At 44.0% G+C, this 13,919-nt stretch overlaps 1 protein-coding gene and 1 long non-coding RNA gene across 5 annotated transcripts in view; one reads left to right on the forward strand and one right to left on the reverse strand.

Moving 5' to 3' along the window:
- Positions 1–4,056, reverse strand: part of LOC128588434 (uncharacterized) — a 56,285-nt gene extending 52,229 nt beyond the window's left edge. For both annotated transcript variants that reach the window (XR_008380777.1, XR_008380776.1), the window contains exon 1: positions 3,959–4,056. This is a non-coding gene — a long non-coding RNA (uncharacterized LOC128588434). The remainder of the gene's footprint in view (positions 1–3,958) is intronic.
- Positions 4,057–4,226: 170 nt separating this feature from the next.
- Positions 4,227–13,919, forward strand: part of PCDH10 (protocadherin 10) — a 62,465-nt gene continuing 52,772 nt past the window's right edge. For all 3 annotated transcript variants that reach the window (XR_008377803.1, XM_053581249.1, XM_053581263.1), the window contains exons 1-3: positions 4,227–7,697; positions 9,264–9,322; positions 9,848–9,954. Coding sequence is in view for 2 of the 3 variants with exons in the window: in XM_053581249.1 (XP_053437224.1) it covers positions 5,064–7,697; positions 9,264–9,322; positions 9,848–9,954 (2,800 nt within the window). In the remaining variant the exon portion in view is untranslated. The remainder of the gene's footprint in view (positions 7,698–9,263; positions 9,323–9,847; positions 9,955–13,919) is intronic.

Below are 13,919 nucleotides of genomic sequence, written 5' to 3' on the forward strand. Positions count from 1 at the left end.
AGCATTAGAATGTATAATTCATGTTGCTTTCTTTCATTTGCTCAGGCCATTGTGAAAATCCATAAATCATTTTCTTGTTCTTATATTCCTTAAGTGCAATTTGTCATTTTGCATTAGAAGGCTGCTTCAGCTCATTCAGTGCTTTTAATTCATTGTTTAGAGTTTAACAAAATGCTGGCCCTGTTTGATAACTGCAAAGAAACTCAAATGCAAAGCCACACCAAATACTGGCTAAGTTGAACAAAATGAAAAAGCATATTTCAACTTTGAATTTCAAGATAATGGTACTTAATGGAATAGCTAGCGTTCTCAGTCCCAAGAACAAGGATTGGTTTGTTCTCTGCTGGGTTCAAGCATTAGAACACGGTAACTAAAGAGTTACCTGAATGCTTAAAATGGCACATACTACAAATATTTTCCAGAAATTCTAGTTAATATTCACACTTTGTTTTGAGGAACAAAACTAATAGGGTATCTGGGGCATTGGTTTTAAAGTTCTACCTTCCTACCTCTTAGGTTAGTTTACATGACCACAAATAAAACTATTTCATGGCTATCCATAAAAGAAACAATGCACTCTGGGTTCTTTGCATTTACTCTCTGCGCGGGGTTTGCTGGGAATGACAAATGCAAGGGACCATCTAGCTCAATTTTGGTCAAGCCTGGTGTTTGAAATATTCTTTAGTGATGATTTTTTGCTTCCAATTCTTATAAAACAAACAAAAACTTATCTCAAAGCTCTGGGTAGACTGCAATAATAATAAGATTTAAAAACAATTTTTTTTTCGAGTGATAATAAATCATTGCAAACACTCATTTATCCAAACGCTGGTTGACAAACGTGTTTCCTTCCTGCTCTTTCCAGCAAAAGGTAGAAAGCATCCCCTTTATTGAGTTTCAAAGTTTGTAAAACGCACATGTGGGTTCTCTAGTGCCCCTGCCTTCTGCTGCAGTTAGAGCCCAATGAGATAAAAGAAAATGCACTAACACTCTCACATACAAACCAGGACGTTTATAAAAATTGATTTTGATACCCCCCTAAAATGAATGAAAATTGTTTTTCTTCTCTGTCTTCGGGTACAGTTTTTCTTGCCCTGTGGGTTGACACTCCTAGGGGAGGGGGTAATGAGGGGGTGAAGAAGGGAGGGGTATATATGCCAGATAGCCTTCCCCCTTCCCACTCCTTTAATGTGAGGTCAAGGAACACCGAACATACACGATACTGTACACGTCAAAAAGGTAGTGAATTTCGCCACCGACGCTGATGTATATGCAATCATAACATTACTAAATTCTGGTGTGCAAAAGCGGTAGAAGGAAAAAAAAAAAAAACGGGTCTGCTTGATTGCCTCAGCAAGGGAAATGGTAAACCTGTTACATTTCAGACACATTTTAAAAGGCAAATTTAAAGTGCTGTTCTGTTGTGGGTGGGGGTAAGCTTGTTTTAATGGCTTTCGGGTAAGGAGGAGAGAACACTATTAATGCCATATCTGATGTTGGCTCCAAACAAAATGCTCTTGCAATTGTCCTTGGCTGAAGCTAGCTAGAAGGAAGCAGAGGACCCGGCTCCGGTCTGCTCTGCCGGGAAGGAGACCCCATCATTACCCTACTGATCCCTGGCGGCGCCGCCAAGACTAGAAGTCGGAGAAAGGAGACCTCTAGAGGACCTGGGGCCGGCGTCGCAGGCTCGGACAAAGCACAGCCTTTGTGACCCAAGAAATCCTGTAGAGCCCCCCAAAGGCGAGGTCTGCTGAGCGAGGGCTCCACAGCAAAATTCTGTGGATTGCCCTATGCTGCTTTCGCCGCTAGGAGACGCTTGTAACCCACGTTTGCAGAGAGAGTTCCCATTCAGACACATCTGCCACCAAAAGGGGAAAAAAAAAAAAAAATGCAGCTCAAGTGTTACAGTGGATGTAGTGATTATTTACAGGCAAATCTGGCCATCTCTCCACGTTCTCTTCTCTACCTCTTGAAGCCCTTTAGTTTTAAACATACACCCGAGTCTGCTTAAACTTCATCTAGATTTGGGGAGCAACATTTTCCCTCAACAATTTCTGGATCTGCATTGTCATTCAGCTGCATGTCTCTCACACGCAAACACGCGCACACACAAGTGTTTCCATGCGTACAAACGAACACACTAGAAAATTACTGTCAATTTTAAAAGCTCCAGGATTCTGATGAGTCAGCTTGAAAAGCACAAAACATTTCAATTCTGCAGATCTGAAGGAAAAAAGGGAGAGGGGTGCAAAGTACGGATGCAATACCGTCTTAATATTCAGATACACTATACTCTTTTTCATTGATCCACAGGTCCTTTTATACACTGCCGCTCCATTCTCAGCCGCAGACGTGATGCTAAAAATCATTTTAACTGCAGCGGTTTTCGCTTGGCTTTGGCCAGTTTTCAATATACTGCAGCTGGAAAAGGATTAGCCATTTTTGTTGGCATCATTTCCTTCTAACCGCTCAAAGGCAGGACCTATCTCCATGAAAGAGCCAAGTGCTGAGAGTGTGGGGGCGGTGCAGGTCAGTAGACACGCACGTGCAGGACTCTCAGGAGCATGCCTCAGTCTACAGTCACGCCCGTGGACACTCACCCTTAATTTCCTACCAGAAGGGAATGGCAACGTGCTTCGGGATTAGGAAACGACTGACTCTCCTTTCCCAGAAGATAGTGGTAGTGTTATTCTTGGGATATTCATTATAACAGAGGCATCAAGAGACCTTCCAATTTTGTGGCATAAGGAGGAGAATGAACAAGGGCTGCGCTTCAGTGAATAAACCTATTCCTTGCCAATAGTCCATTATACATAATGTATATAATACATATTATATATATTTCCCTTGAAGAATTGTCATTCAGTCCACTCTCCAGCATTAAAGAGTTCGCGCTGCATTTTAACTTCACAGAAACTGGGTATGTGGATGCGCCGCGTTGCCCCTGCGCCTTGGGAGTGGGCACTCACAGCAGGTCAAGCGCGTCCTTTAAAAGTCAGGAAGGCTCCCAGGGCTCACGCAGATCTTAGCACCAGGACAGGGAGGATGGATGCGAGCACCCTGCATGTGCAAACGTGTTCACAAACACCCGCAGCGGCACACACTTGGGCCCCCGTGTGCACGGAGCCCAACCACCACCCCGCCCGTGTCCGCATCCGCCCCACTGTCCTCATCCAGTGAGTTGACCTCAGGCGGGACAAAAATCAGTCCCCCAGTCTACAATGCTGGGGTGGGCCAGGGGTGTCGGTCTCCAGTTATCAAAAAAGAAAAAATAAATCAGAAAATAGCAGCTGGGAGGCACTTGGCCGCGCAAGGCGCAGGGATATCAGAGGCACTTTGCAGCGCCTGGTGGTGCTCAGTACTGAGCGCCCGAGAGCCAGGCGTTAGGATGGCGGGCTCCAGAAAGAAGCTGAAATGAAACTCCTCAGTCATTGATCCATGCACTCACTGCTCAAAGACTCACAGTCCCCAGGCAAGTTAATCTACTTCCTAAGAATTTTGTAAAACATTTAGAAATGGAAGATGATCGTCTAACGCGTCTGCCCGTCTATAGACGCTGTGAGTCCACATGCCAAAGCATGAATCCCTCCGCTTTTTTAAGATCCACCTCTGCACCCCCACTCCAGCTGCTTCGCTCCTTTCCACATTGCCCCTTCAGACCCTTAAACGCGTAGATCCACACATGCCATATTCTATACAATTTTAAATGTCCCACCGATCTCTGTCTGCTAGGGTCCCTTAATTAGGTAACCTCTGCCAATTAATGGTCCCTGTGCAACTTTTTCCCCTTCCCTGTGATTTATTTCCATGATCCGTAGCCGGGAAAATACCTTAAAGGAAAAAGAATATTAGCATCACTGGAAACCCCGCTCCTAGGAGAGGATACCGCAGCTGTTGCTATTATGTTTTCGCATTTGCTGATGCAAACAGGGGAACCTCTCTATTCCCTCCCCATTACCTGCGGCTGGGGACTGGGAACTTTCCGCAGCAGAGTCCCCAGCCAGCGCCTCGGGACCTGCCGAGCTGTTCTCGCTCTCACACTCACACTCACCCCAGCAGCCCGGGCGAGGATTCTGTTCCGCCTCGCCCGGCTGCCTAGTGACGTGTCTTTTGACGGCCAGTTTGGCCAATCATCCGTAGGTCGGTGGGTTGTGCTCTTCGGCGATTGGTTGGCAGAATGAGGGCGCTGCGCAAAAACAGAGAAGCGGAGCGCTCGGAGCTCAGAAACTGCCAGCCGAGATCAGAGGCTCTGAGGCTGAAGCAGAAGGAAGGAAAGACGGGAAGGAAAAGAGACAGGTTAGAGGGAAAGAGGCTTGGGAAGGAAACAGCAGAAAAGAAACTGCTCGTTACAATTACAGAGGGACAAGTAACGGTGGAGATAAGGACGGAGGGAGACAAGCCGATGAAAGACAAATATACAAACAGAGAGAAAGAGGAAAAAAATGTCAAGAAGAACATCCGTCCGGAAAAATGAAGAGAATGAAAGTTTTATGCTACAGAGCCGTTCTGTGCTTTTCCAGCACAAAATTCTCTTGCTGTTTTTAAGCCCTTTTGCATTTGCCAGCCGTTGATATTAAGAGGCATGTTTAGCAGTGCCAGGAGCATCTCCTCTTCCTTCTCCTCTTCCTCTTCATCTTCCTCCTCCTCCTTTTCCTCCTCCTCATTCTCCTCCCATCAGCAAGAAGACAAACCGAGGACAGTCTTGAAATATCGAAATTTTCTCTTTGGGATTTGCCAGCGCCGCGTTGCGCCAACACTGTCGGAATAAAGGACGCTGACTATTGTATTATCATTATTTTATTAATTGGTCAGATTACAGATGAGGAAAGGGGACGCCTGTCACCTTTCCTGCGCTAAGATTTAAAGATGAGGCTGGATTGAGGGAAGCTCTGATATGAAGCAAAAGGAATAAGATTTTTAAAGACAAAAAGCTCCAGGAGCCCCCCCCCCCCACGTAGCGCACTTTTATTTGTATTTTTTCGAGATTTTTTTTTCCGTGGTGGTGGGGGAGGTGATCGGGTGGCTGACTGGTTGCGGGAAGCTACTTCCTTTCCTTTTTGGAGATGATTGTGCTATTATTCTTTGCCTTGCTCTGGATGGTGGAAGGAGTCTTTTCCCAGCTTCACTACACGGTCCAGGAGGAGCAGGAACATGGCACTTTCGTGGGAAATATCGCTGAAGATCTGGGCTTGGACATTACAAAACTTTCAGCTCGCAGATTTCAAACGGTGCCCAACTCAAGGACCCCTTACTTAGACCTCAACCTGGAGACCGGGGTGCTGTACGTGAATGAGAAGATCGACCGTGAGCAAATCTGCAAACAGAGCCCCTCTTGTGTCCTGCACCTGGAGGTCTTCCTGGAGAACCCCCTGGAACTGTTCCGGGTAGAGATCGAGGTGCTGGACATTAATGACAATCCCCCCTCTTTCCCGGAGCCGGACCTGACCGTGGAAATCTCTGAGAGCGCCACACCAGGCACCCGCTTTCCCTTGGAGAGTGCATTCGACCCAGACGTGGGCACCAACTCCTTGCGCGACTACGAGATCACCCCCAACAGCTACTTCTCCCTGGACGTGCAGACCCAGGGGGATGGCAACCGGTTTGCCGAGCTGGTGCTGGAGAAGCCGCTGGACCGAGAGCAGCAAGCGGTGCACCGCTACGTGCTGACCGCGGTGGACGGGGGAGGAGGGGGAGGAGGAGGAGGAGAAGGAGGGGGTGGTGGCGGGGGAGCGGGCCTGCCCCCCCAGCAGCAGCGCACCGGCACGGCTCTACTCACCATCCGAGTGCTGGACTCCAACGACAACGTCCCCGCTTTCGACCAACCCGTCTACACTGTGTCCCTACCAGAGAACTCGCCCCCAGGCACGCTCGTAATCCAGCTGAACGCCACGGATCCGGACGAGGGCCAGAACGGTGAGGTGGTGTACTCTTTCAGCAGCCACATTTCTCCCCGGGCACGGGAGCTCTTTGGACTCTCCCCGCGCACTGGCCGGCTGGAGGTGAGCGGCGAACTGGACTATGAAGAGAGCCCAGTATACCAAGTATATGTACAAGCCAAGGACCTGGGCCCCAACGCCGTGCCTGCGCACTGCAAGGTGCTGGTGCGAGTGCTGGATGCTAACGACAATGCGCCCGAGATCAGCTTCAGCACTGTGAAGGAGGCGGTGAGCGAGGGCGCGGCGCCGGGCACAGTAGTGGCCCTGTTCAGCGTGACTGACCGCGACTCCGAGGAGAATGGGCAAGTGCAATGCGAGCTGCTGGGGGACGTGCCGTTCCGCCTCAAGTCTTCCTTTAAGAATTACTATACAATTGTGACCGAAGCTCCCCTGGACCGAGAGGCGGGGGACTCCTACACCCTGACTGTGGTGGCCCGGGACCGGGGTGAGCCAGCGCTCTCCACCAGTAAGTCGATCCAGGTACAAGTGTCTGATGTGAACGACAACGCGCCACGCTTCAGCCAGCCGGTCTACGACGTGTATGTGACTGAAAACAACGTACCGGGCGCCTACATCTATGCGGTGAGCGCCACTGACCGCGACGAGGGCGCCAACGCCCAGCTTGCCTACTCTATCCTTGAGTGTCAGATTCAGGGTATGAGCGTCTTCACCTACGTGTCCATCAACTCTGAGAACGGCTACTTGTACGCCCTGCGCTCCTTCGACTATGAGCAGCTTAAGGACTTCAGCTTTCAGGTGGAAGCCCGGGACGCCGGCAGCCCCCAGGCACTGGCGGGTAACGCCACTGTCAACATTCTCATAGTGGATCAAAACGACAACGCCCCCGCCATCGTGGCGCCCCTACCGGGGCGCAACGGGACACCTGCGCGCGAGGTGCTGCCCCGCTCGGCAGAGCCAGGTTACCTACTCACCCGCGTAGCCGCGGTGGACGCGGACGACGGTGAGAACGCCAGGCTTACCTATAGCATTGTTCGGGGCAATGAAATGAACCTCTTTCGCATGGACTGGCGCACCGGGGAGCTCCGCACGGCGCGCCGAGTTCCGGCCAAGCGCGACCCCCAGCGGCCTTATGAGCTTGTAATAGAGGTGCGCGACCATGGGCAGCCGCCCCTGTCCTCCACCGCCACCCTGGTGGTTCAGCTCGTGGACGGAGCCGTGGAGCCCCAGGGCGGGGGCGGGGGCGGAGGGGGTGGGTCAGGGGAGCATCAGCGCCCCAGCCGCTCCGGCGGCGGGGAAACCTCTCTAGACCTCACCCTCATCCTGATCATCGCACTGGGTTCGGTGTCCTTCATCTTCCTGCTGGCCATGATCGTGCTGGCGGTCCGTTGCCAAAAAGAGAAAAAGCTCAACATCTACACGTGTCTGGCCAGCGACTGCTGCCTCTGTTGCTGCTGCTGCGGCAGCGGCGCTTCGACCTGCTGTGGTCGCCAAGCCCGGGCGCGCAAAAAGAAACTCAGCAAGTCGGACATCATGCTGGTGCAGAGCTCCAACGTGCCCAGTAACCCGGCGCAGGTGCCTGTAGAGGAGTCCGGAGGCTTTGGCTCCCACCACCACAACCAGAATTACTGCTACCAGGTCTGCCTGACCCCGGAGTCCGCCAAGACCGATCTGATGTTCCTTAAGCCCTGCAGCCCTTCGCGGAGTACGGACACTGAGCACAACCCCTGCGGGGCCATCGTCACCGGTTACACAGACCAGCAGCCCGACATCATCTCCAACGGAAGCATTTTGTCCAACGAGGTAAGGCTGAAGCGAAAGGACCACCATCTCTCATCTCCTCCATCAGAAAGCCTCCTCTAGCATGGCCCTTGTACCTCTGGTGCCCTGTGTATTTATTTTTAGGATACTAGCTTATTTGTATCTTTGTGTGGGCGGAGATGGAGATCACCCTCTCCCACCGCTCCGTGTGTAACCTAACTTTCGCGTTGTTCCTACTTCTTGTGTTCCACCTTTCCACATTTATTTGCATCCCTTCCCCTTGGTATTTTGCCACCTTGGAGCTCTCTCCTTTGCTCTCTCATCATCTTCACTTTAAAATCTTAACCCTGGATGGTTCCTTTCCCTTAGTGGAAACCTGGAGATAAGTAAAAAGTGCGCGAAGGGAGAGGGAAGTAGGGGGGAGGGACTTTCTAGTACTGGGAAAGGTCTTTTCCTCCTTGAGTCTGTTCCAGGCGTTAATAAAGTTGATTTTATTTTGTTTTGTTTATCGATGCTTTCAGCCGCGTGTACAAGTAAGCTATAGATTGTTTACACAGTTGTTAAATTCAAATGCATGTTTTAGTGAACAAGTTATCAGATCCTTGTCCTCTGAACTCGGGTTGCAAAAAAAGCCTTCAGTTCTGCACTGGACATCATTTGCAGACGCTTTTGAAGCCAAGGGCCCACACAGTGTGAATTTGAATGAAGTTGCTTTGGCATAAAATCCTGTAAGAGTAAACTAATGAAGGGCTTAAACAATTGTGTCTTAAATATATCTTTTAGCTAATAATCACTTTATTGCCACTGTTTTGGATAAATCACTGCTGTTGGCTTTCTTCATAAAAGAATGTGGCTTGTCAAATGCCTATTTCTTTTTAAAAGATGGAGAAGTGGCAAAGTTGGATGGTGAGGGTGGGGATGGGGGCAAAAACAGAGTTGGTTTCTGTAAAAGAAAGTTGGAACTGGAAAAGGTGTGTGGGTGGTGGAGGTCGGGAGGAGAATGCAGAGGGCCTTTGGAGCGGGAAGAGATTTGGGAGGGTGGGGCGGCAGAATTATGAACTCCTTTCATGGCAGGTTATTTTATTTGAGTCTTAGATATTATTTGACTTTATGACTATTTGTACAGTTCATTTGTATCTTAAGCACATTTTGAAAATAAACGACAAAATAATTCCATAAAATATCCATACTTTTTGCTTATTGAGCGTGCTGTTTTTCTTGTGTCAACCATTACCCACCTAAACACTTTTTTAGGCAACTGAAAGATTGCATAGTATAAGTAGGTTGACTCTGTTAGAGACAGTAGTTCATTAGCCCTTTGTATGAGGTCACTTACATTCTTTCTTTAACAAAAACCCACATTATTAAGTTGGCTTTTTTTTTTTAACCTTTATAAGTGACTGAAATATGGATTCACGTGTCTCTGCATATCTACCCCACCCATACCCAGCAATCACTAGGCTGAAGTCTTAGGAGAGTGTGGAAATTCATAAAAAATTATACAAACAATTACTAAAGCTAAATATAGTCCCTAACCTCAAAAGTACACTAGTGTTAAACCCTTAGCATTCAAATGCTCTTGATTTTTTTTATTTTTATTTTTCCTAGACTAAACACCAGCGAGCAGAGCTCAGCTATCTAGTTGACAGACCTCGCCGAGTTAACAGGTATGGACTTTTTCCCCCGACATTTTACAACCTAGTGAAAATAGTAAGTAGGTAATACATTCAATATTAAATTACAAAGTGTGTAAAGTATTTTCAATTAGGGAATAACATAAATCTTGACTATAGTTGTGTTTTTCTAGACAATACACTTATAAAGGGTGTATTTCATTTGTATACAACTCACAAAATATGTTTGAATACCCCCACATAGCTTCTAATAGTCTTCCCAAATGTTGCACATGTATATTTACATCTGTTTCATGAAAATGATGTGACTATGTACTTACTTCTAATCATAGAATAGTGCCTAAACTTTACATGAGTTAAGTACTCAAACTGACTATTAATTTTCCATTTTTAAAGTGTGAGGTAGGCTTGGGTTATAAAGTCTGGCTGTATGCAGAAATAATGCCAGCTAACACGTCTAAGAATCTGCAGCACCACCTGCAACCATGTGGTGGCAGAAGAATGTTTTCTGTGTTTCTTCACCTTTTTATTCTAATATTCACATTTTTGTACTTGTAGTTCTGCATTCCAGGAAGCTGACATAGTAAGCTCTAAGGACAGTGGTCATGGGGACAGTGAACAGGGAGACAGTGATCATGATGCCACCAACCGTGCCCAGTCAGCTGGTAAGTGTGACTTAAATACTAACTTTTATAGCTTTACTTTTCTTTAAATAAATCTAGAAAGAATAATGTATTAGGTAATTCTCTGTAAGTTTAATGATAATATCACTCAGTTTTGATAATTGTACAATGTATGCTCAGAGAGGATCGTTATAATGTAATGATCCTTTAGAAAGTTAAATTGGAAACTCAGGAATATGTTAGAACATGAAGTTCATCTTTCTTGTGTAATGTTCTTTAATGTAATTACATTGCATACAAAAAAGGCATAGATCTCTCACTTGGTCCAATCCGCAGTCTTCAGCCATTTAAGGTATGATTAGCTTGTCTATGGATAAGGTAACTGAAGATGAATGAAATTGACTGACCTACATAAGGTCACAAGAGGATAAATGAATAACTGGGGTCTAGAATCCAAATATTTTGCCTTCCAGAGCAATGCATTTTGCACACCACCAAGTATTATGCCAAAGGAGAAATGGTGATTAGTAGTCATTAATAAGCTGAAAGCAGAGTTTCTAATCTTGGGTCTTTAAGGTTCAAGACAATAGAAACCACAATAATGTGTATTTTCTGAAGCACCCTAGGTATCCTCATATTTTTAATAGTTTATAGAGCCATCAAAGTTGAAATCTGAGCTTTCGCGAGCTTAGAGGTAGTCAATAACGGGCACTACATTGTGATTTATATTTTTTATCTTACTTCACTTTTTCCTTTAAGTTTTATAAGATACTGACAACTTGTTGCTAATATTAAAAGGAAACTCTTACGTTCCATAAAATATGTGTGCTAAAATGAAAATGATTTTATAAACTTCTAGTTTCCTTTCTACTTCATTTGGAAGTCATATATAAAGGGTATTTGTTGAATTTTTGTTACTTTTTCTACTTAGTTTTGTATTTCCTTGACACATGAAGAAATGAAAAGTCTGGACATCTTTCTGTAACTTCTCTGTCCTTAGACTATCTTTGGATTCTAATCAGCTCACTGGAGATCTGGCCTTTATTTTGGTTAGTAATAAAACCATTAAGTCATTGAGTTCTTATTTTCAAGGTAATATTGGTCCTGGAGAGCACCCTTTCCTTAACAGACTTGGTGGACATCAGATCAGTGCTGAGGCACTGTGTCAAAGGGCAGTGTACACCCCATGGTGGCCTGGCAGTGGTGGTTGCTACAAGCCTCTCACTTGGCTAGTGTGTGCTGTGTCTGTGGCTGCCTTAGCCTTGGGAAACCCAAGCAGGAGGAAGGGAAAAAAGGCTGCTCAAGGGTCTCTTTATATTGCTTCGAGTCATTAATATGCAGACCTAATGAGACTTGAGAACTGCCAAGAATCCCCGGAGGTCCCTGCCCCTTGCGGGCCTTCACGCTAAGTGAACAGAGCATCTATTTAGTGTCTGGGAACCTGACAACAAACCAGATCTTGCCAGAAGTTTATATGTGAGTACAAAGTCTCTTTCATTTTTGCCCCATATATGGCATATGATTTATTGTTATCTTTAAAACACTATACATTTGGAATTGCTCATGCCTATTCTTTTTTCAGACTTGTCCTCATGTAGGCACCGCTTTTTAAAACATTTAAAACAAAGTATTTAATGTAAAAAATAGACAGTCTCTGCTGCATGTTCCTTTAGATGCATTCTATCCATTTCCCACCGGCCCCCCTTTGTTTTTTCTGTAGCACTCCAGGCTCAATGAACATTTCAATTAGTTTAGTCCCTCAGACATAATGATCCACAATAACCTAACTGAAGAAAAAGAAACAAATAAACATCTGCAAAAAGGGCTAAATTTGGATGATAGATGGGACTATATTCTTCTCAGTGCATCTTCCCAGGAGCTGTTTTATTTCACAGTCACTCAGCGTTGCCATTTGGTAATGCTTCTTTCAAATGACTGGGGAGGTCAGAAGATTTAAAGGAAGATAAGAATGCTAAAATGTGCTCTGGAAACATTTCTTAAAAGTGAGGTGATTTTTATTCTTCTTTACCAAAATGGTAAAATTTCTTCATATTTTTAAACGTGTGAAAATTATTAAAGAATTACCAATCCGTTTATGTATTTCATTAGTATTTATAGGGTTGCCACAACTTACTGAGCACAATAATAGCTATTTTAGGATTGTACTAAAGCACTTATATTAAGAAGTAATTGCACCTTTATATGCGGAATTGCAATGAGATTTAATATGTCTAATTTTGTTGTAAGAATGATGGTGAAACGTTTTCTTTTTTAAAGTGTAAAACTCTAAATGAAGAGAATTATAATGCATTTACTTAATGACTTTTTTCAATCCATAGTGATGTGTACTATAAACCTCACACCGAGCAGCTAGAACATGTCAAAAATTTAAGCCCATCTCAGATAAATCTGTTTTATTTCTTTGGGAATCCAGGTATTAATGAGTTTTCCAATTTTATAGAATTAAGTAATATTCATAGCACATCTATTTCTAGGTTTTATATATGAAAAAAATTTCATACAGCAAGCAAACTCAGCTTAACTAGGTTTTGGAGGAGGGAAAGTTAGATTATCAAGGAAAAATAACATTGGAAAGGTAGAAATTGTGAATTCTCTCTTTCAGTTTGGACCTCACTCCATGCTGTATTATACGCACTCTTTAATGTAGTGATTCACCTGTGTAAACTTCCTTTTTTCTTTCATTTCTTTTTATATGTTAACATTACTTTGTATTTATTTATTTAGATATATCTTCTATTTTTTCTTTTATGAACGGTTTTCTTTTTTTCTTCTTTCTTTCCCCCTCCCTTCTTGCTTTCCTTCTTTCTAAGCCATTTGCAGTCACCAATCTTGTTCACTGAAGGGCCTCACACACGGAGGCAGCTGCACAGGGAATCACATAAGCTTTTTCAGTTTTCCACTGCACCTGGCTCTATGTGTGAAATTCTTCCCTTTGACCACTGCTCTGTGGCACTTTCTTTCTATAGCCTTGTCAAGGTGCTTTCCGTTTTTTTTCAGTGCACTATTGATGTATTGGTTAGATATGGCAGAAGTCCAAGGAGATGTGGTAAATGCATACATACACCATCACAAGAGGAAAAGCTGATCAATCACAGCTTAAACAGCAGAAAAAGCAGAGTTTAAAGAAACATATATTCAGTTTGTTTATTAGGACATTAGACTAAAAGATAATTATTTTTCTATTTTACGATAGGATATATTTAAACATTTTTAATATTATTTGAGATACGTCTAGGGAATTATGTTTAGTAGTAAAAGGTTACTTTCTTCATTCATGAAGTACACTGGGGATAATACTGAGATCAATTTTGAATTTATTTGTGATGGCTTTTGTTTGTTTTAAAAATATGTTGGAAAAAAGAACCCTAGTAAGTAATTGTTACTTTACCTGAAATTGTCACATTCCTCTTTATGTAATTTTTTCTTTCAATTATAGGGGAATTTGCTTCTAAATATGTTTAGTTATTAACTAATTTTATGAGATGTATAAAAATACATCATAAGTACTCAAAATTTGGCTATAAATTTTAAAAATAAGCAATTTGATTGGCAGTATTTTCAAATTAGTACATAAGTATATCAAGAAATGTATTAAGCCATTGTACTACTACCTTATCAGCAACAGAATTCTTGGTTTATCATAAAATAAAAATGTCCCTTTCCCAACTTCAGTAATAATTTAGGTATCGACAAGGTAGCTTTTGGCTTTGTAAATGAATTTACACCAGTATTTATAAAAGCTTGTTCAGGTTTCTAGCAAATCTCTGAGCTACAACTTGAAAATGTGGAGAGACTGATAATTTTCAACAATATGTAAGTCAAATTTTAAGGGAAGGTACAAACATTTTAAATGATGGTAGGTAGGGAGAAAATTTTAAGGGACATACATTGATTTTTTTCATTAGTTAATTATGTTGCTAAATTTCTGCTCCCAAGCCATTTCCTTAAAATCTGTAGCAATTTTTATGGTTACAATTAGTACATTT

The sequence above is a fragment of the Nycticebus coucang genome, chromosome 1 (genome assembly GCF_027406575.1).
Source record: "Nycticebus coucang isolate mNycCou1 chromosome 1, mNycCou1.pri, whole genome shotgun sequence".
Lineage (NCBI taxonomy): Eukaryota > Metazoa > Chordata > Mammalia > Primates > Lorisidae > Nycticebus > Nycticebus coucang.